At 37.4% G+C, this 26,994-nt stretch overlaps 1 protein-coding gene, 1 long non-coding RNA gene and 1 pseudogene across 2 annotated transcripts in view; 1 reads left to right on the top strand and 2 right to left on the bottom strand.

Moving 5' to 3' along the window:
* The window catches only part of ppp1r32 (protein phosphatase 1, regulatory subunit 32), a 135,819-nt gene that overhangs the window by 63,428 nt on the left and 45,397 nt on the right, over window positions 1-26,994 (bottom strand). Inside the window, exon 3 of the mRNA XM_039764233.1 lies at window positions 3,055-3,202. Within this exon, the coding sequence (XP_039620167.1) occupies window positions 3,055-3,202 (148 nt within the window). The remainder of the gene's footprint in view (window positions 1-3,054; window positions 3,203-26,994) is intronic.
* LOC120517346 lies at window positions 19,987-20,739 on the bottom strand (annotated as a pseudogene).
* LOC120535984 overlaps window positions 25,261-26,994 on the top strand; it is a 44,552-nt gene continuing 42,818 nt past the window's right edge. The window contains exon 1 of the long non-coding RNA XR_005634995.1: window positions 25,261-25,342. This is a non-coding gene — a long non-coding RNA (uncharacterized LOC120535984). The remainder of the gene's footprint in view (window positions 25,343-26,994) is intronic.

Consider the following 26,994-nt stretch of genomic DNA (forward strand, 5'->3'; position numbering starts at 1 on the left):
GAGTGGAAACATCTGCATTGTGTTTACCAGCTGCAGAATTAATTTTTGTCCATTAAAAACAAATTGGCTAACAGACAAGCAGAGTGGACAAAATGACTGTTTTACTGCTAGTGCTATTATTGATAAGGTGTACCCCCAACGAAACAGGCCTGATATCTCATGAGACACTATTTTTTGGATCCATAAGGCACAGGAAGCAGAGAATTATGGTATGAGGAACAAGATCAGAATTGGTTGAAGTTAATAGTGATGTCCCACAGAGATCAGTATTATGGCTGCTGCTATTTTTATTTTATATAAGTGATTTGACTAGGAACATAAGTAATAAACTGGTTAAATTTGCAGATTATACCAAGCTAGCTGTATTGTCAGATAATCTAGAATCTGCTGAAGTGACTTGGACAGCATAAATTTAATGCAAGTAAATGTTAAGTATTGCACATAAGAAGTAAAAATGTTAGGTTGAATACACAATGGCAGGTCTGAAAATCAAAAGTACACCTTATGTGAAGAATTCAGGAGTCATTATAGACTGAACACTATTAAGTGCCAGAGAGTGCTCAGAAGGAATTCAGAAGGCTAATAAAATGTTAGATTATTTTGCATGATGCTTAGATTACAAGTCCAAGGAGGCTATGCTTAAACTTTATAATGCACTGTTTGGACCTCACCTGGCTTATTATGTACAATTTTGGTCTCAAGGCTACAAAAAGGACATAACAGTGCTGGAAAAAGTCCAGAGAAGAGGGACTAGTTTGATTCCAGTGCTACAATGGATGAATTACGAGGAAAACTTTAAAGAACTGAATCTTTTCAGTTTAAGTAAAAAGAAGATTAAGAGGAGATATATGATTGATGTATTTAAAATAATGATGCAAATTATTACAGTGGATCATGACTATTACTTTAAAATGAGTTCATCAAGAATACAGGGACACAGTTGGAAACTTGTTAAGGGTACATTTCACACAAATATTAGGAATTTTTTCTTTAGAAAGAGAACCATAGACACATAGAATAATAGGACTTGAGGGACTTTCAAAACTAGACTAGATGTTATATAGGACTGTCAAGCCTTTTTGGGCTGATTAGCCTGTTCTCATCAAGATTAATTTAATGTTCTAAAGTTCATACACTACTGTTCACTTTCCAAATTATTATTTTTATTATCGTTGCTACTAATTTGGGGGTTTCCTTATTGTGGCATCCATGTTGTATTTGGCAATGTGCTCCTGTTAATATCCAATTGTCACAGAATAGCATGTTGTGTTTATGGCGTCACCCCTGCATCACTATTTAAACTGGTAGTGTGATAAATGTGTGTTCTCTAAGATTTTGCATTGTTTGAAATAGAAACCTGTTTTTCATGGATTCACTTTTTCAATATCTATTTGGAGCATTAAGACTTTGCATGTGTATTTCAGCTTTCAATTGTAATTTCCATAATGGGTGTTGACATTTTTATAAAACAATCACTCAGTTCTGATCCTTGTCTGCACCTGATGAAAATAACATTGTTTTCATTTCCCCATACATCTTTCTGTCTGTCATTTATGTCCCTTTCAGGTCATACATCCATGGCCACTGATCGTCAAATTGTTCATTGGCTAAAGTAACACATGCAATTTTGTTTGCTGTTTAAGAAAGGATAGAAGTACAATATTTGTCAAAATAACAGAATTCAGGAGATATCAGAGCAGGGAACACAAAAAATTAAAAAAGCAACAGAGCTAAGAAAGCAGGCACTAATTTAAAAAAAAAAATACAATGCAATTTTTAACTCTATTGTATTCTGTCCTAGGAGAGGATGGTTTATTAGCCACATCAGCTAGCCACACCAATTAGTTGTAGCCAAAACATATTATTAGCCTTGCACCAGCCACTAACATTTTTCAGAGACTAAATCTGTGGCATCAGATAAGCAATAAATGCTGTCAGAAGATAAGACCAAAGATGAAGTAACAAATATTACAACAACAATGTTTATTTATATAACACATGTTCACACATGAATGTAACTCAAAGTGATTTACAATATGAATTGCTAAAAGCCGTTGCAAAAAGAAAGTAAAAACTAAAAAATGGTTCTATTTACTATTTGCCTTATACCTGTGCCTGTCATATAGCATCAGAGTACAGCATTATTGCACTGCAGCCACCAAATATTGAACTCCCCAATGGCAGTCTCAGCACTTACAGGACACACAAGCTCAGTGGGAAGGTATGACTGACAACAGTGTACACAGCCAAAAATGACTGAATTCTGTCAGAACAGAGATTCTCACTTCTGTGTCTCAAAGTGCCATAGCAAGTACCAAAGACATTTCAGGTAAAATGTTCATTTGTTAGGAGGGCCTGCATTTGTTTGCTGTTGTGAGCTGAACTCCTCAAACATATAAGGTGAAGAATGCTTCAGTTTGTTGTTACCACTAAATATTTACCTTTTTGTCTATGCTATAAGGAAGATATATTTTATTGAGTACAATGTACTATGTGACCATTAGGATTTTGACATCTATACACTCACTAAAAGATAAATAACAACTAAGGCACATGGTAAGGTTAATCCAAGTAAAGGTCATACAAATAAAAGAAAGCCAAGACTTAAGCCGGAATAGGTGGTAATCAGTATATAGTGAACAAAATCATGGAAGACCTGAGAATAACAACATAAATGGAGCATTACATTTAAATGCAACTGAATTCAAAGAGCTCCTTTTAAAAATACTGTGGTAAGAATATGGGGAACAAATGGCCATGTTCATCTATCTTATAGTGCTTCTCAGTGATTATTTTTATTTCATATGAAAAGCTGCTTCAAATGCTGCATGGTATTCATTCGCCTTCAGGCATATACATATAGCATTTGCAACACATGGAGTATGCATGTAATACAAGTGCCAACAATTTGATGCATTATATGCTACAAGTCTAATCTTCACAATCACCATTCCCATTGAAACATTTTTATTTAATGCAGCCTCATTCTTTAGCAAATACTCCAGCAGTGTGACACTATGAATTGTCATTAAGATGCATCAACTTTTTGCTTACCTGTCTGGGAACTGTTAATCCTGACAACTGGGTGAAGCCGCTACCTTGAGCATGGCCATGTTGAGGCAGAGTTTCAGTTCCATTGAAGTTCTGTAATGGGAGGAAGTGACTATGGGTCGTTGAAGAGAAAACATCGGCCAGGCAGAGCCTGTGTAAAGGACCAAAGAAGTCAGATCAAAAATGGGTAATGCAACATTGCTGCCATATCCTGTAATATTTTCTCACCACATAGGTGAGGCTTATGATGATGATGACCAAATTTGAAAAAATAAATACATAAGTACATAAACTATAAAAAATATGAAAGTGTAAAGATTATGCAGTCTTTATCACGTTTTGGCCTGAACACTATCTTGGAGAACTTTGCACAGTTTCCCTGTGACTAAATGGATTTTTCCTGTATAACAAGTGTGATGGATGGCCGGCAGCTCAAGCAGGCCGGCACACCCAAAGAGTGGAAGGATGGGGGAATGTATCTACTTTGGGATACTGCCTATCCCAGGATGCTAGATGGCAATTTCCCTGCAGCATAGTGGTGAACCGAATTCCCACAGGGCAACATGGGATATGAAGTTCAGCATCACATCCCTGCTGGGTACTGTGGGAATCACCAGGAGATGCTGCGGTGAGACAGGGTATTTTTGCTTCCCGTATAGCGTCCGGGCTGAAGAAAACTCAAGCCCCCCATTTGGCACAGTAGTGCTGGCAAGTCATGTGGGAGGAAGAACAGAAGCACTTCTGGGTCAAGGACTATATAAAGAGGTGGTGAAGACCCAGCATGCGAGACAGACTTGGGAGGGAGAGTGACGGAGCTTGCTGGGAGTTGGAGGAGAGTGTTGTGTTCAAGTCTTGAGAATTTGTGTTTAATGTGGCCGAGGTGCTTTGGAGGCACTGCATCCGAAAAAGAAGAAATTAAATTACTTCTTAGTGCTTTTAACCTGTGTCCAGTGTGTTTGTCTGTTGGGGAAAAGGTGAGCAACAGTGCCACCAAGTGTCCACACAGTTAAACAAGCTTAGCTACACCCAGATTTAGGCCCTACAACACATGTGATGCAGGACTGCCGCATCTACATTTTTACAGAAACTTGGTTAAATGCCTTTTGTGCAGACAGGAACATTGCTTTGTCCAGTAAGGTCTGTGGTGCAGCGCTGTGTGTGTACACTACCAAGGGATGTTGCACAAACTCTGTCATTACCAACAGTTTTTGATCAATGTCGTTGGAGCTCTTTTAGCTCTCAGATGCTGTCTGTACTATCTGCCGCAGGAGTTTACTACAGTTATTGTTGTGTTTGTTCGCAAAACTGTTGACAGCAACTTGACGGAAGTGCAGTGAAGTATTTACAAAGCCATCAACATGCTTCAAACAGCACACCCAAATTGACTTTTCATTGTTGCTGCACTCTTCAACCACATAGAGCTGAAATCTATACTTCAATTTTACCAACATGTACACTTCCTGACAAGGGATGACAATACATTGGAGCTTATGTACACAAATGTTTATGATCACATCTCTGTCTTGCTACTGCCTTCATATAGATGTCAGGTTAAATGCACCAAGCCTGTAGAAAAACAGATCAAAATGTGGCCAAATGGAGCTGTCTCAGCGCTACATACTGGTGCATGTTCAAGGATGCTGCTACCTACAGTGATAACATAAATATAGTGGAGTATGCATCATATGTCATAGGATACATCAGTAAGTGTATAGATATTGTGACTATCCTCAGGTCCATCACCATTAGAGCGAACCAGAAACCCTGAATTCTTCTTTCTTTCAGAACTTTACATGCTGCTGAGAAATTGCAATGCTGCTTATAGGAGAGGAGATAAGGCAGATCTAAGCATAGCAAGGGCCGACCTGTCTTGTGGCATTACAGCAGCGAAGCAGGCAAATGCACAGGGAATCCACGACCACTTTCAAGATTCAAGAGTGGCACCTGTGTCAAGGCATTCAGACCATCTATCAGTATAAACGCACATCACAGGTCAGTGTCAATGAAGCCTCCTTCTAGTAGTGATGAACAAATTCTATGCATGGTTTGATGCTCTGAACAATGTGCCCACATGAAAGGCTGTTCTGTGTAATGTTGGAGAAGCACTTCATCCCCCTGAAGTTCACCTATCATTCCAACATGTTCACAAAAGATGCCATAACATCTGTCCTTCACCTGTCACCTGGACAAGAAAAACATCTAGGACTGAAGGTTGTTTATTTAATTAAATTCAGCATTAAATACCATCATCCCTGAGAATCTGATAGGAAAGCTTACAGTGCTGAGTTTCAGTTAATCCTTTTGAAACTGAATTTTGGACTTCCTGGTAGAAAGACCACAGACAGCCCATACTGGCAATAACATCTCTAACACCATAACATTGACACAAGAGCACCCCAGGGATGCATGCTCAGCCCACTTCTGTTTATCTTGCTAACTCATGACTGTACAGCAATGTACAGCTGCAAAAGCATCATCAAGTTTTCTGATGACATGACAGAAGTCTCATCTGCTATAGTGATGTGACAAAGTGCACGATGGTAGTGAAGTAGCTGTTATGTTAGACTGGTGCAAGTACAAGAAGTTGTCTGACAATGTTGATAAAATAAAGAGATGATCGTAAAATAAAGAGATGATCGTAGACCAAATTCCTGGGCACCTAACAAAAGACCTGGTGTGGTCTATAAATACCTCCTCCTTGATCAAGAAAGTACACTTCACTTTCTACACTAGCTGAAAAGGGCAAGCCTTTCATGCCATAACCTCACCACATTTTATAGAGGCACTATTAATAGTGTCCTGACGAGCTGCAATGCTGTCTGGCATGGAACCGTAATGTGTTTGATTACAAATCCTTACAATGGATAATGAACACTCCAAAGACCATTATTGGAACTTCTCTCCTTTCAGTCATGGGCATGGTCACAAACAGCTGCATTCATAAGGTCTCCAGCATTGTGGGAGGTCCCTCCCACTCCTCCCATAATCTCTTTTCCCTGCTTCCTTCTGACAGGAGGTACTGCAGCCTGCAGACCAACACTGACAAGACTTAACAGCAACTTCTTCCCACAGGCAGTCATGATCCTAAACACAATGTGACTCTCTGTCCCTGTGTGTGCACCTTTATCATAGGCTCATACCTAGTTACTGTTCTGCATTCTTTTGCATTTCTTATCCATTGTACATCTGTCATTACTGACTACTGCTTGTCTATATGATACTGATTTCTACAGATGGGCTTCCTTGTTTTACATTAACTTGTCAAATGTTCAATTCCTCTGTATTGCTATATTGACATTTTTATTGTCTAGCTATTGCACTGCACAACTGGGAAACTTAATTTGCTACTACTGTAAAATGTACCAATGTATGTTTATAGATGGTATAAACAATAAAGCCCACTTCACTTCAGGTGAGGTGTGCGATTCGTAATTTACTGTTCCAGATTTGTACCTGATGCTGCTTGGATTGGCTATGACCATGAAATGAATTAAGTAGATTTGATAATGCACTGATGGATAAATAAACTGGAGAAGGATTCCAAACATACTAGGAGTCTTACATAGAGCTATTTGTAAATCTATATACACTATATATAAAATGCTATCTGTCTGTTGGACAAAAACTTGTAAATGACTTTGCCTTAAAACATGATCTTAGTTTTAATTAAGAGCTTTTGATTTGTGTTATGGTGCATCAACATAATTGATGTAGTCGATTATTTAAATCCGGCGATTGGTGCAACATATGTTGATGCATCACATTTTTACCATTTTTCAAGAGATCAACATGACAGCACCTATTTCATCTACAGGTCCTTTGTGTAGAAGACCGCAGACTTCTAAAGTAAGGGAGTACTTTAAGCAAAAGCCAGTGTTCTGTACACTCCGTAAATGTGAAATGGCATATCAAAGCAGCACAACAGCTATGGAGGAGAATCTAAGACCGAAGCTTTCTAGAGCTTTCTATGAAATCTCTGCCAAGACAGCACTGTAGTTCTAATTTTGTTAGTCCTAATTTGTAAAATTGCTGCATTAGTCATTTATTTTCCTGATTGCTGGACTTCATAAAGGACCCATCACCCCAGTCACAATGAAGTAGTAGGCTAGCACTGAGTAACAAGACTCACCCCCACCATAACCCCCAATTCAGAGGACGCTTAAATTAGGGAAAAAAAAAAATGATATAAATAAATGTACAGTTTGACAGAAATCATGAATAAACAGCAAGATAACATTGTTAGCTAGTGAATAGGGGCTAGGATTCTTCCAGTTGAGCAACAAAAGCCTATGTGCCAATACTGGAGTAAAGGCAATTACAGCTTGTCGTTTTCCACTTTAAGCCCATCTGGGAGCACACCAAACACAGCTATTAATGGATTAACAGGGATTATGACATCAAAGCATTAAAAAAAAAAAAAAAAAGCCCAGAATGATGTTAATTTGGTACTCTGTTACAGCCTACCAAAAGGCATAGGGTTATATAAATAGGACACATACAAGTGAGAGCGAGCAAAATAAAAACAGACTTCATTTATTGTCAAAAAGGAAAAAAAAAACTCAATATGGAGAAAGTTACACAAAACAAAAACAAGTTAGGATGACAATACTAACTTGCTATCTAGCTACACAGTTAGATACATACCAGCCACATTTATCACATAGATGGCTAGCTAATAACAAATAAATTTCTTTAATAAGCAACAAGAGCCAAAGCCAAAGCCAACCCTAACCCTAACCCTAACTCTCCATACCTTGTTCTGTCCTTCTGCTCTCACACTCACTCTCTCTTATCTACACCCAAAGAAGCTTTTTATAATCTAAACCCCACCCACAACCCAGGTGATGTATTAACAATTGGCAACTCAATAGATGGGTAATTAGGGAAGGACTCAATTAAGTCATCAGCACCAAATTAGAGTAGAATTTAACAAAAAGATCTAGAGTAGGTTGTAACATACCCCAACCCTAAAAAAAATTCTACAAATACTTTTTAAATCATAAATCCCTATATTAATATGAGAAAGAATATCAGAAATGATATTTTCTTTACTTTCTCTTATGCTTAATAATTAGATAAAAATTTTGAGCAATCAAAGACCAACACATTAACCTCTGACTAGAATTAAACGTACTGCTGAAAAAGATGATAGGATTATGATCTGTAAAAATCATTACAGGGAGTACAGATGAACCAAAATAGACCTCAAAATGTTGCAAGGCAAACAACAAAGCCAGAGTCTCTCTCTATAGTTGAATACTGCAATTGGATTTTTGCTGAACTTTTTGGAGAAATAGCATATAGGTTGTTCCACTATATTCTCATCTTTCTGTAGAAGAATACCCCAGCTCCACAAGCACTTGCACCTATGTCCAGCTTAAATGGCAACAAACTTAGGAGCAGCCAGAACAGGAGCAGTCATTAATAAAGATTTTGCATTTTCAAAATCATTTTGACAATTATTCCTCCATTCAAAAGATCTTTTTTGCACTCAATAAATCAGTCAATGGTGTCACCATAGTAGAGAAGGTTTTACAAAAACTGAGATATACAACCAGAAAACACCTCAGTTCTTTTTTGTTTTAGGCACTGGGAACTCTTTAATAGCAGTAATCTTTGCATCAAGAGGTTGTATCTTTCCATGGCTCATCTGCTTTTCAAGATAGGTAACTCGCTTGTCCAAATTCACATTTAGCCAAGTTCAAAGTGAGGTTAGCCTTTTCAAGACAATCAAAAACGGCTTCAATAGCCTGAAGATTTTCTGTCCAACTTTTGGAATAAACCACTAGCTCATCTAAATAGGCCTCACAATATTGTAATCCTGCTAATACAATTGTCATTAGTTGTTGAAATGGGACAGGAGCATTCCTCATTCCAAATGCCATCACTATATATTGAAGAAAACAATCAGGTGTAGCAAATACAGAAATTTCAGAAGCACGTGGAGACAGAGGCACTTGCCAATATCCTTTTAACAGGTCAAATTTACTTACATAGTGAGCTGAGCCAACTCTATCAATACAATTATCCATTCTTGAAAGAGGGAATGAATCAGGTTTAGTAACTGCATTTGCCTTTCAATAATCATGGACTGCTACTATGAACAGCAAGACCATTTTCCAACAAATATTCAGCTTCTTTACCCATAGGTGTACGTTTAACAGGATTAACTCTATAAGCATGCTGTTTAATTAGCTGTACATGGTTTACTTCAATATCATGATACAACACATTTATACAAGGAGGTAAAATAGCCCAGAATAAGCAGATATAAAACTTACAATACAAGCACGCTCAGATTCAGGTAAATAAAATACAAATTCTTGAAGATTACATATTTTAGAATTTGATAACTTGCTGCTCACAACACGTGCATAGCACATAGATAACCCGTACTCAGATGTTATAGGTACAGCTAACACCATTGAGATTTCAAGGCCACCCAACTTAACCACCTGTTTATTCTTTAAACAATCTTCCACCCGACTTTGATACAGTTAACATATTAACATGACATAATCTGGTTTTATGTTTACGATCAGGAGTATGGATAAGGTGATCCTGGTCACTCACTTTTCTATCAGTTATGTAAAGACCAGAAAAACTAGCTTGCAAAGCAGAACTAGGGACAGACAATAGACCTAATACTTTGTCTCCTGGCTGAAAACTTCAACTCACAGATTTCTTATCAAAATATCACTTTATTTTTCTTTAAGAGGAGTCCAAAGTTTTAGTTATTTCACAAGCATAACTCAGTTTATGATGAAAATCAAACATAATTTAATAGGTTTTTAGTAGTAGCTGAAGTTTCACACATCCATCTCTCGTTTAGCAACTTTAAAGGTCCCAATATGGTATGACCAAATACAAGCTCCAAAGGATTAAATCCTAGAGAATCTTGAGCTACCTCTCTTATAGCAAATCATACAAAAGGGATACCCTCATCCCAGTCTCTCTCAAACTGATAACAATAAGTACACAGCATAGACTTTAGGGTCTGATGGAACTGTTCTAAAATCCCTTGAGATTCTGAATGATTGTCACTTGATATTTTATGCTTTACTGCTAATTGCTGTAAAACTTGGGTAAACAATTTAGACAAGAAATTAGACCCTTGATCTGACTACATAACTTTAGGTAAACCAAATATAGAAAAAAAATTCAAAGCCTTTACAATAACAGAGACAGTAATTTTTTTTACAGGAATAGCATCAGGATATCTTGTAGCCCTCCCTGCATATAATAGTTAATAAATACTGATTCACAGATTTTGTTCTAGGCAATGAACCAACACAATCAATAATATGTTCAAAAAATTTCCCCTTTTACTGGGATTGGATACAGTGGAGCTTTATCAGACTATACCCCTGGCCAGTAAAAATGCCAAAGTATTTGGTCACATGTTTTTTTATTCCCAAATGACCAGCTAAACAATGATCATGGGCAACCAGTAACACATTTAAAAGATATAAAACAGGTACAACAATTTGAAATTTTACATCCCATTCAGGAGTTGAGGAAGATGATTGACATTTACACATCAAACTCCATTTTCAATAAAATAAGCAATAGACAGTTCACCCAATTTTTCCTTAGACACAATATTGGAGAAAAGTGATGCAAGTTCAGGGTCTTTCTTTTGCTCCATAATAAATTGCTCTTGTGAAATGGACCAAGGCAATAAATCTTCAGTTACAATTTTATTTGGTTTTAATTTTCTTAAGTTTCTCATCTTCAGGTAGTCGACAACTGGAAGTCAGATAACCTCTGATTAATATCATTAAGAAAAGTTTCTGATAAATTCCAACTCTTCAGATCTATCTACACCAAGTATTTTGAACTGTGCACAAGTCACACCACATGCAGAAAACTCTTGGGGATACTGGCATGCCAGCTTATCAGAACAAGGTGGTATAGGATTTTCCAAAACCTCTGAAACAGGTGACATTACCCCCAGCCAAGTTACTGCCCAATATGAATGTAACCCCTCCACAGGAAATCTAGGGCACACTCCAACAGTAACGAGCCCTGACACAAAGTCAGATTTCAAAATCAATGTATGGAGTGGAACATTCATAAAGCCCATTTCAAAACCCCACACTAATACACTTGATCCCTTTGATGTCTTCTCAGACAGAGGTAAAATTCCTTCCAAACAAAAAAGGACAGGCACTTGTATCCCTTAAAATTTTAACAGGTTTTTGAACATTCTTCCATTTATTGTCAAAAAGGAAAAAAACTCACAAAATATGGAGAAAGTTACACAAAACAGAAACAAGGGAGAAGGACAACACTAACTTAGCTACCTAGCTACGTAAAGTTTACACAGCTAGATACATACTAGCCACATTTATCACATAGATGGCTAGCTTACAAGAATTATGTTTCTTTAATAAGCAATAAGAAACAAAAACCCTAAGCCAGGCCATCCAACCCTAACTCTCCAAATCTTGCTCTGTCCTTCTCCACACACTCACTCACTCACTCACTCACTCTCTCTCTCTCTCTCTCTCACACACACCACACACACACACACACACACACACACACACACACACACACACACACACACACACACTAGCCTAAAACCCAAAGAAGCCTTTTATAGTCTACACCCCACCCACAACCCAGGTGATTTATTAACACTGGGCAACTCAATAGGTGGGCAATTAGGGCAGAACTCAATTAAGTCATCAGCACCAAATTAGAGTACAGTTTAACAAAAAGATCTAGAGTAGGTCGTAACAGGTACACACCCAAAACATGTGGCCTAGTGAGACTGGAGCTTGATTGTAACATTCACAGGTTGGATCTTGCCCTGAAAACATTTTGAATAATTTTAAATGAAATAGATGTGCTTGATAAAAGATTTTAAGTTGAACAATTGAATGCTTTGTGCATATGGAGCTAAAGTGAATTCTGTGCTTGGCTGCCTTCCACTCCTTTTCTGAAATGTTGAGTATGGGATCCTTTTCCCACTGTACTCTGGGGTACTCGAAAAGAAGAGACTTGGAAATGTTTTTATATATTATACAAATGCTACCTGAGTTTTCAAAAATGATCAATATTTCTTCCGGAAGAGAAATAGGTGGGAGGTAAGGTAAATTGGGCAGATTTCGTTTAGCAAAATTTCTAATTTGAGATAGTGGAAAAATTGTGTTGATGGGAAGCTAAATTTGAAATGTAATTGTTCGTAGGATGCAAAGGCATTATTTACATACAGAGGTCTAAATGGTGTAATCCCGTACATTTCCAAACATTAAAAACTGTGTAAGTTTGAGAGGGTGGATAAAGGTGGTTATTATGTAGAGGTGCCATAGATAAAAGCTTGTCTATCTGGAAGTGCATCCTACATTGGTTCCATATTCTGAGTGAATGAAGGATAATTTTGTTGTTAGTATATTAACTGATATTTACTGATATACTGATATTTATTTGTATTTACTGATGTACAAAGCAAGGAATATAAAGAACTACTGCAGACTTTCTTTTCTATTGCAGAGCTAGTGTGTGTTTCATCTATGTCTAAGTGTTTATAGCTTGTATATTTCCCACCCAGTAATAAAACTGAAAATTAGGTAGAGCCATGTCACCTTCTGATTTAGGTCGCTGAAGGGTCACCCTTTGGATGCGTAGATTTTTCATATTCCAAATAAATTAAGTTATGGTTGAATCTAATTTCTTAGAAAATTATTGTTTAATGTAAATGGGGATGTTTTGAAATAAAAATAGAAACTTAGGATGAATATTTATCTTGATAGTGTTAATTCTCCTTGCTAAAGTAAGATGGAGGGTAGACCATCTATGCACATCTTGTTTAAGTTTTTCAATACAAACAGCAAACTTTTGTTGAAAGAGAGCTTTATATTTTCTTGTGATGTTTACCCCTATGTGCTGATCTGCAATGATAAAAGGGAAGGTAAATAGCCTGCATTTGATATAGCGCCTAACTAGAGTTCAAGAACCCCCCTAGGCGCTTTACAACACAACAGTCATTCACCCATACATTCATACGCTGGTGATGATAAGCTACTATGTAGCCACAGCTGCCCTGGGGCACACTGACAGAAGTGAGGCTGCCGAACACTGGCGCCACCAATCCTTCCGACCACCACCAGCAGGCAAGGTAGGTTAAGTGTCTTGCCCAAGGACACAACAGCTGCATTCTCATACCGGGAGCCAGGATCGAACCTGCAACCCTCCGATTGCTGGACCACCCGCTCTACCGACTGAGCTACTGCTGCCCTATAAGGTGTCCAATCTAATGTTGTTTACTAAAAAAAAGCACAATTTTGTTCAAATTAATTTTGAGTCCAGATATCTCTTGTAATTCTGCTAGTGCTGTTACAGCTGTAGGCACAGAATTTTGTGGGTCTGATATATGTGGTACCATATGATCTGCATATAGTGATACAGTGCATCTGGAAAGTATTCACAGCGCATCACTTTTTCCACATTTTGTTATGTTACAGCCTTATTCCAAAATGGATTAAATTCATTTTTTTCCTCAGAATTCTACACACAACACCCCATAATGACAACGTGAAAAAAGTTTATTTGAGGTTTTTGCAAATTTATTAAAAATAAAAAAATTGAGAAAGCACATGTACATAAGTATTCACAGCCTTTGCCATGAAGCTCAAAATTGAGCTCATGGGCATCCTGTTTCCTCTGATCATCCTTGAGATGTTTCTGCAGCTTAATTGGAGTCCACCTGTGGTAAATTCAGTTGATTGGACATGATTTGGAAAGGTACACACCTGTCTATATAAGGTCCCATAGTTGACAGTTCATGTCAGAGCACAAACCAAGCATGAAGTCAAAGGAATTGTCTGTAGACCTCCGAGACAGGATTGTCTCGAGGCACACATCTGGAGAAGGTTACAGAAAAATGTCTGCTGCTTTGAATGTCCCAATGAGCACATTGGCCTCCATCATCCATAAGTGGAAGAAGTTCGAAACCACAAGGGCTCTTCCTAGAGCTGGCCGGCCATCTAAACTAAGCGACTGGGGGAGAAGGGCCTTAGTCAGGGAGGTGACCACGAACCCGATGGTCACTCTGTCAGAGCGCCTGAGGTCCTCTGCGGGAGAGGAGAACTTTCCAGAAGGACAACCATCTCTGCAGCAATCCACCAATCAGGCCTGTACGGTAGAGTGGCCAGATGGAAGCCACTCCTTAGTAAAAGGCACATGGCAGCCTGTCTGGAGTTTGCCAAAAGGCAGCTGAAGGACTCTCAGACCATGAGAAACAAAATTCTCTGTTCTGATGAGACAAAGACTGAACTCTTTGGTGTGAATTCCAGGCGTCATGTTTGGAGGAAACCAGGCACCACTCATCACCAGACCAATACCATCCCTACAGTGAAGCATGGTGGTGGCAGCATCATGCTGTGGGGATGTTTTTCAGCAGCAGGAACTGGGAGACAAGTCAGGATAAAGGGAAAGATGAGCACTCTTGACCTTAGACTTTGGGCGACGGTTCATCTTTCAGCAGGACAACGACCCTAAGCACACAGCCAAGATATCAAAGGAGTGGCTTCAGGACAACTCTGTGAATGTGCCTGAGTGGCCCAGCCAGAGCCCAGACTTGAATCCGATTGAACATCTCTAGAGAGATATTAAAATGGCTGTGCACTGACGCTTCCCATCCAACCTGATGGAGCTTGAGAGGTGCTGCAAAGAGAAATGGGCATAACTGGCCAAGGATAGTTGTGCAAAGTTGTGGCATCATATTCAAAAAGACTTGAGGCTGTAATTGCTGCCAAAGGTGCATTGACAAAGTATTGAGCAAAGGCTGTGAATACTTATGTACATGTGATTTCTCAGTTTGTTTTTTTTTAATAAATTTGCAAAAACCTCAAGTAAACTTCTTTCACGTTGTCATTATGGGGCATTGTGTGTAGAATTCTGAGGAAAAAAATGAATTTAATCCATTTTGGAATAAGGCTGTAACATAACAAAATTTGGAAAAAGTGATGTGCTGTGAATACTTTCCGGATGCACTGTATTTTCTTTTAAAGTACTTCTCCAAATATCCCCTTTATCTTTGGTGCATTTTGAAAGTAAACAGCCAATGGCTCAATGGCAATTGCAAATAGTAGTGGTGACAAGGGGCATCCTTGTCAGGGTGGTCCAGATCTATTTATGCAATTTTTATTACACTATAACTTATTAAGTTTATTATATAGAGAATGTGCAACTGAATGGAGGACAAGTGGGACTTTACATGGAAAATCAGTGAATTAAATCAATGTAAGTCCATTTTTGTTTATTACAAGATATTTCAAACAATTCCTTTGTCTTGCATTTTTTTTCTGCATTGCATTAAAAGTTGCAAAATTAGATCTGAACCACCCTATACAAACTGAAGCTTCTGGACTGGTATACAGCAGTTTGATCCATGCACATATGTTCAGGCCAAACCCAAATTTATGCAAAGTGGTGAACAGGTATTCCCATTAGTAGTACATATAGACAGCAAGTGTCAAAAGAGGTGTGAATTTGATTGATGACTTTAAGCCCCGCACCCAAATATGATGGATGACATTAAGCCCCACCCCAAAATATGATTTATGAAATTTAAAAATATGAAATATAAAAATATGATTTATGAAAATATGAAAATATAATTTATGTAAATATGAAACTATAAAAGTATGAAAATGTATTTATAAGCTATAAACTTAGGACACGTGGGTTTATTTTATAAACATTAGGTTCAAAATTAATATTGTGAAATTAAATATACACTTATCTTGTAGTCATACCTATGCCTATGTGTAACTTTCTGAAAATATTCACAGACCCGCCCTAAGATATAAACTCACGGCCACATTTTATAAGCACTAGACTCAAAACTAATATTATAAAATTAAATATACACTTATCCGGCGTGCAAAGCCACGCATATGTACGACTACATAAAACGCTATAAAATATTCACACAACCGCTCTAAGTTATAAACTAGTAGTAAGAATATAAATATACTGTAATATCCCTTCCCAGAGGGGCAAGTGGTAGTAAATTATCATATAAAAGAACTAATCAATGGTTTTTATTCTCTTTCCTTCTTACTTCAACAAGCTGACAACCACAACGTAGTCAGGACAAAGAAAAACACGCACCACTAAAAACCCTACCCCCATACAAGAAAATAAATATACAATTTTCTAAAAACGATATGGACTCTCTGATCTAAGTTGTAAGATCACGACACCGCCATAACTAAAAACGATTTTCACCCCCTCAAAGTTATAAGTTCACGACAAGCGTCTTTATTTGATAAGCACGTATCTTTCCTGCACAGCCATAACTGAAATATTCACCCCCTCAAACCAGACTAAGTTACAAGATCACGACACAGCCATAACTAAAAACGATTTTCACTCCCCCCTCTAAGTTATAAACTAATAGTAAGAAAATAAATATACCATTTTCTAAAAACGTTATAAGCTGCATTAGAATCAAAAGCAAGAAAATACATAGCCACTCCTAATGCCTGCGCGCCTCTTTGTAAGTTTCACCGGTTCCCCCATCGGAATGCGCCAAATATGATCGATCACAGCCTGTCTCTCCCCACAGGGAGTCGGCGCCTTTCATGTTATCAATTAACAAAAGTCTTAATCTAACTTAATTAAACATGTTCTATTTTTATATCATAAAGTAAAATATTTATTCTCACCCCGAATCAAAGCGATTAAGAATATATACACTCCTTCTGATTTTTACTAAAATTCTTAACACGCTTTTCAGCACTGTCTCTGCGAACACCCCACTAAAAATAAATATACAATTTTCTAAAAACGATAGGGACTCTGCTCTAAGTTATAAGTTAACGACACGCGTCTTTATTTGACAAGCACTTATCTTTCCTGCACAGCCATAACTAAAATGATGTTCACCCCAGCCACCTCAAACCAAACTAAGATCACGACACAGCCATAACTAAAAGCGATTTTCACTCCCCCTCTAAGTTATAAGTTCACGACAAGAGTCTTTATCTTTCCTGCACATCCATAACTAAAATGCTATTCACCCCCAGCCCCCTTAAACTAAGTTATAACTAAAAACTATTTTCACTTTCCCTCTAAGTTATAAGTTCACCACAAGCGTCTTTATTTGATAAGCACTAGATTCAAAACTAATATTAAATATACAGTACACTTATCCTGCATGTAAAGCCATGCATCTGTGTGACTTTCTAAAAAATATTCACTCCTAAAGTTCTAAGTTACAAACTCACCATACACGGCCTCATTTTATAAACATTAAAAATTAAATACAGTATATACACGTCTTGCCGTTATACTGTAGCTATGTGTAACCTTCTGAAAATATTCACAGACCCGCGCTAAGATATAAACTCACGACACACGACCTCATTTTTAAACACTTTTCATGCTTTTTAGTCATGCATAGTTCTGCGTGTTTAGTCATGCATAGTTCTGCGTGTAACTGTCTTAAAAACTCTATAAATTGAAATATTCACTTACCCGCAAGTGTGCCTCCTTTTATAAATCCGGGGAAATAAACTTTCTTTCACAGAACATGGATACCTCCGGTATTAAACTTCAGTTGATCAATAGCAAGAACCACGAAGCACCCTGCCATGCGACCACATTTGGCCGCCAATTTTAAATGGGGAACAAACTTTCTTTCACAGAACATGGATACCTCTGGTGTTAAACTTCAGTTGATCCAATAGCGAGAATCACGAAGCCCCCTCCAAGGCAAACACACTTGACCGCCAATTTTAAACGCTTGGGAAACAAACTTTAGTGTTAAAATATTTATTGTAACAATTCATGCTTTTTATTTAATGAAATCGGAAAATCATACGATTATTAAACCAACCCCACACCATTCAAAGGGGTTTGAGAATATAAGTTGCCTTTAAAATTCATAAGACCCTGCTCTTTGTTAACTCGTTAATCGGCTAAATGTCAAAGCCTTTTTACATACCTATGGTCTAAGAACAATACTATTAGACGAACTACTTCCTACTAACGATTCTCTCTTATATACCAAAATGCACAATAAACTTTAAAAGCTCGCGAGAAAAGTTATTAAAAACCTCCGCGTTGAGCACAGCGGTTTCTCGCTGTCTATGGTACTTGATAAAAAGTTATTTATATGCCGAGTACAAACACCGCTCTTTCCGATACTGTATTTCAGACGCATTAATCGTGTAAATATCAAAATTGATCTAGTTTCATATGGTTTGCATGTATACCCATTTACATCAACTTTAAAATACACGTGGCTACCTAAGAAACGATCTCTCGGTAAAACATAACGTTTACATGATTTAAGCCCTTTCCAATTTATATCATTCATATTCAACTTGACCCTATAATGCTGAAGTCACAAAAAATCACTAGAGGCATAAAGCAAAATGTTAAAACAAAAAATGTACAGAACGTGTGCACCCCAACTGTAAAGCCACGCCCTTTTCTACATTACCGTGACGTGTCACGGCTTTTGACAACCCCATGCTGCAGTGCACTATACAATTAATGGCATGCTTACTGTCTCTCTGTTGGTGTGGTCAGGCTTTAGAGAAATGCCCGCCTCATTGTTAGTAAATAACAATTTAACCCTAAATGCATTGTCATTTAGATTCAAGCTATTATCACTCCATCCTTTTGCTGGATTGTATGTTATGGTCACATTTTGGTGCCTAAGCTTTAACACTTTATTTACTTTTAACCTTTCTTTAACATAGCATTTTCTGTCTCTAAGAAGATATTTCTTAAATGTTATGTTTAAAGTACACTATATTTTTGGTGGTAATTGTCATCTTAACTTTTCCTGCATTATCCTGATAATATCCCTAATTAGCACAATTCTGGCAAACCACGGAATAGATCTGAGAGAATGCCATATTCAGGTCAGCAAGGTATTACAAAGTATTACAAATTATGGTCACTACAGATGTAGTAACACTTACAAATGCTACAGGATCCTGGCTGTAATTTTTGCCATGCATTAAGGGAAGCTCACATTAAAAAGTGTGGAATGTTAAAGAGATTAAACGAAAATTTGCAAAATGGCCCAGATTAAAATATGCATAAAATAACAATTTACCAATACAGCGGTCATTCTGCATTGATAACATTTAGCCAAAAAACAATTGATGGATTTCTAAAATGTATCAGAGTCTCTCTTAAATCTTGTTGACTGTAAATATGTCAGTTTGTGCACTTTTACCATGTTGAGGAAAGTGAATTTTTTGAAGTCTAACCATGGGGGAAAAAAGGTAGCAATACTGTCCCTATTTGTATAATGTTTACATGTTCTCTCTCTAGCTACATGGGCTTTCTGCTGGTTTTTCACAAAAACATGTAAATCTGGTTAATTACGAGCTCTAAATTGGCCCTGTTTCCTGCAATGCCAGGAGCCCTAAATATAGTAGGTGGCATGCCAGACCTTATGCCTGACGCTGGCCTTGGATTAATCATGTTCACAAATAAACGTATGTACTTAAAAGGTTGGGTCCTCCACATGTTGGTTATGTTTATGCAATGTAAGTCTGATTTAGAATAGTTTTCCCCAAAACTGCAGGAACAGTTTCTGATACCACATCCTGAAAATGTATGGATGGTTGTGGCTTATTCAAATTATAAAGAAAATCCAAGCCACTGTTTATTAATACTGTTTTCATATTACACCCAGATTCAGTCTGAGCAAGCCTAAAATTTCCTTTCCCGGATTAATCAATCCGAGCTAAATGCGTACAACCTTGGTGTAAAGAAAATTTGATGCTAATCAGATGCTTTTGCCTTCTGCATTATGCAGCATGCCAAAAGTATCTGGGGAATCAGAAGTTCTCATGTATCATGTAAAGTCAGGGAAAAATATAGAAAGCCCTGTCCCAAAGCTTTGATACTGTGGGCCTCCACTAAACTATCTGCATTTACTGGAAATTTTGCTCTTCAAGCAGTCTGAGTTTTGTCAGAAGGAAGTTGGTGAGACACCCAGGATAAACAAATGTACCTACCATTTTGATTATCGGCATACAGCTTAAGGTCATAGCCACTGACCCCTTCAAAACAGTGAACCCATTTTTTCGTTCGGAGCACTGTCCACCCACGTCTACCATTTTGAATGTCAGCTCTTTAAAGGTAAACTTGTTTTCTTCGATCCCAGTTGTCATGTCTCAGGACTGAAGAATGTCTTTAACGGTTGGGGATATAGTCAAAGCAGCAATGCGATCAAGGTCATTAAGATAGTAAGCCGCGTTATCCTCCAAGTGACATTCATTGGAGCGACAGAAGCACTCTTGGAAACCTGGGTCCACCCCAAGCCTCTTCATGAACCCTTGTAGCTCTGGTGTGATCTCCCCTTTGCTCTCAGCAGGACCAGTCAGTGTAAACAGCATCATAGGCTCTGTCAGGGTTGTGAAACTCAATTTTGAGGGTAGCCAGGGTTCTTATGATTCTTGTCAGGGAGTCAATGACATTGTAGATGATCAAGGGCTTGTACTCCTTGCAGGCCTCCAAGTTAAAGCAACCACTGTGGATTATCTTCATCTGCTTCACTATGGTGCTTTTTCCTGAATTGCGGGGGCCAAGGAGAAGAAGCTTGATCTCACGGCATTGCCGCTGACTCTCAGAGTGCAGGTGTCGGTCGATTCTGCGAGAATACTGAGCGGCCTCCTTTTCCTCCGAGCTTTGACGACATCTCATGTTCCTTCTGAGAGAAAGTTACAGAAAGAGAGAGTATGTGTGAAGGAGGCTGATGAAGCAGGGGCACGTTTAGCTCTGCTGTAAGTGAGTGGACAGCCTTGATGACAGGTGCTGCTTCCCAGTCATACACAATGCATTGTTGCTGCTAGCACAAGGTTGCCAGACTGCAGAGCGGTCAATTAGTGCTTCTTCTTTCGGCCATTATCATAGCATTTTCACATCCACCAAGCAAACTGTAGCACATTCCTGTTAATGGAACGACTTGCCTATCCTCTGCTGTTCCACTGGAAACAGAAAATCCCTTCTCCCTCCACCTCTGCATGGTTACTTCATGTCCTCTGTTCCAAATGTAAGGTGTACACGCTTATCCAGCCGGTTTCTGCTCGCCTGCATGAGAGGGAAGTGGCCGTTAGCACGGCGATCTGGTTGGTGTGGAGAGGTGAGAGACACTTGATGGAGGCAACTCGCATGCATAACAACAGAGCAGGAAAATAATCTGTAAATCTTAAAAAACATTGCTGGCGCCTTTTAGATAGATTTGTGCGTGACATTAATAAATAATTAAAAGCCACACCACACGGCAGCTAGGCCTAGAAATACGCCATTTGAATAACGGAAGATCAGCGATGTTTTTCTTTTATACATATATTGAGTGCATTTCTTTTCAGAACCTAATGAAGCTAATTTCACAAATAATCAATGAGTACAGTAACATACTAATCCCAGTCTGTGTATCAGATTAAAAGATTAACGCTCTGGCACTACACCTCAAGAGATATGGCAACTCTATTTGTAGTTTACAATCCTACAGTTGTACCATTTAGAACTGGGTACTATGTAGACCAGCGGTGGAAAAGATACTCAGCAGAATGTTTGGTAAAATGATGTTACTGTCAAGTAGTACAGTTACTCCTGCTCAATGCAATTCTGACGGCAATTTTGTCAAAGACAATATTTTTCTCACCCTTGCAAATCACATTTGTTACTGTATGTAAAAAGGCTTTGACATTTAGCCGATTAACGAGTTAACAAAGAGCAGGGTCTTATGAATTTTAAAGGCAACTTATATTCTCAAACCCCTTTGAATGGTGTGGGGTTGGTTTAATAATCGTATGATTTTCCGATTTCATTAAATAAAAAGCATGAATTGCTACAATAAATATTTGAACACTAAAGTTTGTTTTCCAAGCTTTTAAAATTGGCGGTCAAATGAGTTTGCCTTGGAGGGGGCTTCGTGATTCTCGCTATTGATCAACTGAAGTTTAACACCAGAGGTATCCATGTTCTGTGAAAGAAAGTTTGTTCCCCATTTAAAATTGGCGGCCAAATGTGGTCGCATGGCAGGGTGCTTCGTGGTTCTTGCTATTGATCAACTGAAGTTTAATACCAGAGGTATCCATGTTCTGTGAAAGAAAGTTTATTTCCCCGGATTTATAAAAGGAGGCACACTTGCGGGTAAGTGAATATTTCACTTTATAGAGTTTTTAAGACAGTTACACGCAGAACTATGCATGACTAAAAAGCATGAAAAGTGTTTAAAAATGAGGTCGTGTGTCGTGAGTTTATATCTTAGCGCGGGTCTGTGAATATTTTCAGAAGGTTACACATAGCTACAGTATAACGGCAAGACGTGTATATACTGTATTTAATTTCTTAATGTTTATAAAATGAGGCCGTGTATGGTGAGTTTGTAACTTAGAACTTTAGGAGTGAATATTTTTTAGAAAGTCACACATATGCGTGGCTTTACATGCAGGATAAGTGTACTGTATATTTAATATTAGTTTTGAATCTAGTGCTTATCAAATAAAGACGCTTGTGGTGAACTTATAACTTAGAGGGAAAGTGAAAATAGTTTTTAGTTATAACTTAGTTTATGGGGGCTGGGGGTGAATAGCATTTTAGTTATGGCTGTGCAGGAAAGATAAAGACTCTTGTCGTGAACTTATAACTTAGAGGGGGAGTGAAAATCGCTTTTAGTTATGGCTGTGTTGTGATCTTAGTTTGGTTTGAGGTGGCTGGGGTGAACATCATTTTAGTTATGGCTGTACAGGAAAGATAAGTGCTTGTCAAATAAAGACGCGTGTCATTAACTTATAACTTAGAGCAGAGTCCCTATCGTTTTTAGAAAATTGTATATTTATTTTTAGTGGGGTGTTCGCAGAGACAGTGCTGAAAAGCGTGTTAAGAATTTTAGTAAAAATCAGAAGGAGTGTATATATTCTTAATCGCTTTGATTCGGGGTGAGAATAAATATTTTACTTTATGATATAAAAATAGAACATGTTTAATTAAGTTAGATTAAGACTTTTGTTAATTGATAACATGAAAGGCGCCGACTCCCTGTGGGGAGAGACAGGCTGTGATCGTTCATATTTGGCGCATTCCGATGGGGGAACCGGTGAAACTTACAAAGAGGCGCGCAGGCATTAGGAGTGGCTATGTATTTTCTTGCTTTTGATTCTAATGCAGCTTATAACGTTTTTAGAAAATGGTATATTTATTTTCTTACTATTAGTTTATAACTTAGAGGGGGGAGTGAAAATCGTTTTTAGTTATGGCTGTGTCGTGATCTTGTAATTTAGTCTGGTTTGAGGGGGTGAATATTTCAGTTATGGCTGTGCAGGAAAGATAAGTGCTTATCAAATAAAGACGCTTGTCGTGAACTTATAACTTAGAGTGCGGAGTGAAAATCGTTTTTAGTTATGGCTGTGCCGTGAGCTTAGTTTGGTTTGAGGTGGCTGGGGGTGAACATCATTTTAGTTATGGCTGTGCAGGAAAGATAAGTGCTTATCAAATAAAGACGCTTGTCGTGAACTTATAACTTAGAGGGGGGAGTGAAATCGTTTTTAGTTATGGCTGTGTCGTGATCTTACAACTTAGAGCAGAGAGTCCATATCGTTTTTAGAAAATTGTATATTTATTTTCTTGTATGGGGGTAGGGTTTTTAGTGGTGCGTGTTTTTCTTTGTCCTGACTACATTGTGGTTGTCAGCTTGTTGAAGTAAGAAGGAAAGTGAATAAAAACCATTGATTAGTTCTTTTATTTGATAATTTACTACCACTTGCCCCTCTGGGAAGGGATATAACAGTATATTTATATTCTTACTATTAGTTTATAACTTAGAGTGGTTGTGTGAATATTTTATAGCGTTTTTATGTAGTCGTACATATGCGTGGCTTTGCATGCAAGATAAGTGTATATTTAATTTTATAATATTAGTTTTGAATCTAGTGCTTATAAAATGTGGCCGTGAGTTTATATCTTAGCGTGGGTCTGTGAATATTTTCAGAAAGTTTACACATAGCTATGACAGTAAGACATGTGTGTACTGTATTTAATTAATTAATATTAATTTAGAATCTAATGTTTATAAAATGAGGTTGTGAGTTTATAAGCGCGGGGTTGTGAAATTGTTTCAGAAATTTACACATAGGCATAGCTATGACTGCAAGATAAGTGTATATTTAATTTCACAATATTAATTCTAAACCTAATGTTTATAAAATAAACCCACGTGTCCTAAGTTTATAGCTTATAAATACATTTTCATACTTTTATACTGTAGTTTCATATTTACATAAATTATATTTTCATATTTTCATAAATCATATTTATATATTTTTATATTTTCATACTTCATATTTTCAAATTTCATAAATCATATTTTGGGGTGGGGCTTAATGTCATCCATCATATTTGGGGCGGGGCTTAAAGTCATCAATCAAATTCACACCTCTTTTGACACTTGCTGTCTATATGTACTACTCCCATTCAACCATATCAAATGCTTTTTCTGCATTCAAAGATAATATGATCTCCGGAGTGTTAGACTTTATGGGTGAATATATTACATTAAATAGGTGTCGAAGATTGGAAGCCAAATGTCTACCTTTATTAAATCCAGTTTGGACTTATATTTGTTATAATAAGTTTGTTATAATATTAAGAATTGTGTCACTGTATCTGTTTTAAATCTCTTTAAATGTATTTTTCATTCTTTTTCTGTGTAACATGCCATGAAGAGCTGAGCCAGCTTTAGCACAGAGTGTCAGCTTTCAGAATTGCTGGGCCAAGCAAAGCATAAAGACAGACAGGAACAGCTGTTGTCAGCCCTAAAAGGCCTAAATGTTATATGATCTGACTGTCTGATGCTTAGCTCAAGTTTGTCTACCTTGTTTGGCAATGTACTGGGGGATTTGGTCATGTGGACACAATATAAAAGAAGCTGGAACCTTGCCAGCTTTGAGGACCTGAGGGAGTGGAAGCAATAGACTCCAAAGCCACCTCCGTTGTGACAGCAAAAAGCAATTTCTACACGACCGAATCCCCTCGGTTTTACAGATGAAATTCGCTGGTCTTCCCTGTCTAAATAGCAACGTAAGCCGCATTAAACAAGCTAAATATATTCTGTCTTTTCTGTGACTTTGTCGCCGCCTATCACTGAAAAGAGGGATATCACTGTTATAATTTATAATTATTTAAATAAAGGTTTATTAAAATGCCGCAATATAAAAGAACATATTTCCACGGAGCTAATACTCCCATCGGAAACAATATTACAGAAGGAAGCAATTCATCTGTCCTACTAGCTAGAACTTTGGTGAGTATCTTAACATCATTATTGAGAAGTGAGAGTGGTCTGTATGATGCACATTTTAAGAATTCCTTAATTTTTTTAGGAAAAATGGTAATTAATGCTTGGTGAAAAATTTTAAGTGGATTTTTTTATCTCTGGCTTCTATAAATGTTGCTAATAAGAGGGGAGCTAACTTAACTGAATTTTTTTTATATAAAATTCAGCAGGGTAGCCATCAGGGCCTGCTGCTTTCTCCTTCTGAAGTGAGTTTGCAGCGTCTAGTAATTCTGATAATGTCAGAGGCTTATCCAATTCCTCTGCACATAGAGTACCTAGCTGTGGTTTCCATAATGTATCATAAAGCACATTAGATATTGTCTTGTGTTCTTTAAACTTAGTAGAATATAAGGACTTTAAGTAGTCTCTAAATGCGTTGATTATATTTTCATAGCCAATGATTCTACCTCTGTCTGTGTTGGTGATTACTGATATTGCATTGTGAACTTTCTGGATTTTTTGTGCTATAATAGTAATAATAATTGCAGCTCACTACTCTAAATGTGTAGAACCCAGGTTCAAACCGCTAACCTTTTTAACATGAGGCAGTGGTTCTTATCTCTGCACCAGCCAAGGAGATGTTTTGGTTCTCTGTCAATTGATAGTTGGGCTTCAGTTTTTATTCAAATAATCTTGAATAAAAGTGCACTTGTTTTATGATACATTTTGTGAAAGTTTTGATTTGAAATTTGGACTTCAGTCTTCACACATTATACACTTCACGATAGCTTTTTTCAAATATTACTATAACATGAAAAAAGTTTCTATTTTAGTTATGTCTTCAACATTTCTTGCCTCTCATTTCCTGTCATCCTACATTTACATGATTCATTGTAGACACGGAACACACATGATATGTACTTATCCTAAATAACGATATATTATTTACCAATTCCATGCACCTTACACCCAGATAAACAAACTTGAGCTGGGAGAATTTAAACTGTGTCAGTAGGGGGGATGGGATAGCAGTCTGTCTGCTGCCACTGCTGATTGACACATTTGCAAAACAAAGACATTGATGAGGAGGTGCAAAGGAATTTAAGGTGGCCAGCATTACAACTATTTTTCTAGGATTCAGGGATTCTGCTGTTAAAGTCTCTGGCCATTATAATTTTATGAATGTTAAAGCTAGGAATTAATGCAAATATGGTTTGAATGAAGTCTCTATCATCCACATTGGGTGCATAGATATTTTTCAAAATCACTTTACATTTAAATAAATTATCCATCACCATCAAATATTGCCGTTCAGGATTAGATACTCCATCTGACACTACAAATGAAACTGTCCTATGAATTAAGATTCCCACACCTCTAGTTTTCTTTGTATAGCTGGAGTGGAATTTTTCGCCAGTCCAGTCACTTTGGAACCAAAACTGATCCTTGCTGATTAAGTGAGTCTCCTGTAAAAATACTATTTTGGCATTTAGACCTGTTAGGTGAGAGAATACTTTTTTTCTCTTTAATTCATAATTGACACCTTTGAAATTCCAACTCACAAAGTTCACTGTTTGGTCATAGATAGATTGCTTCTGAAATTTTGTTGTCATTGTATAGTCTTAAATTAAGGTAGTACATTATTAACTTTAATTTCCAATATTGATAGACGTTACAGC

The sequence above is a fragment of the Polypterus senegalus genome, chromosome 1 (assembly GCF_016835505.1).
Source record: "Polypterus senegalus isolate Bchr_013 chromosome 1, ASM1683550v1, whole genome shotgun sequence".
In the NCBI taxonomy this organism is placed as follows: Eukaryota; Metazoa; Chordata; class Cladistia; order Polypteriformes; family Polypteridae; genus Polypterus; species Polypterus senegalus.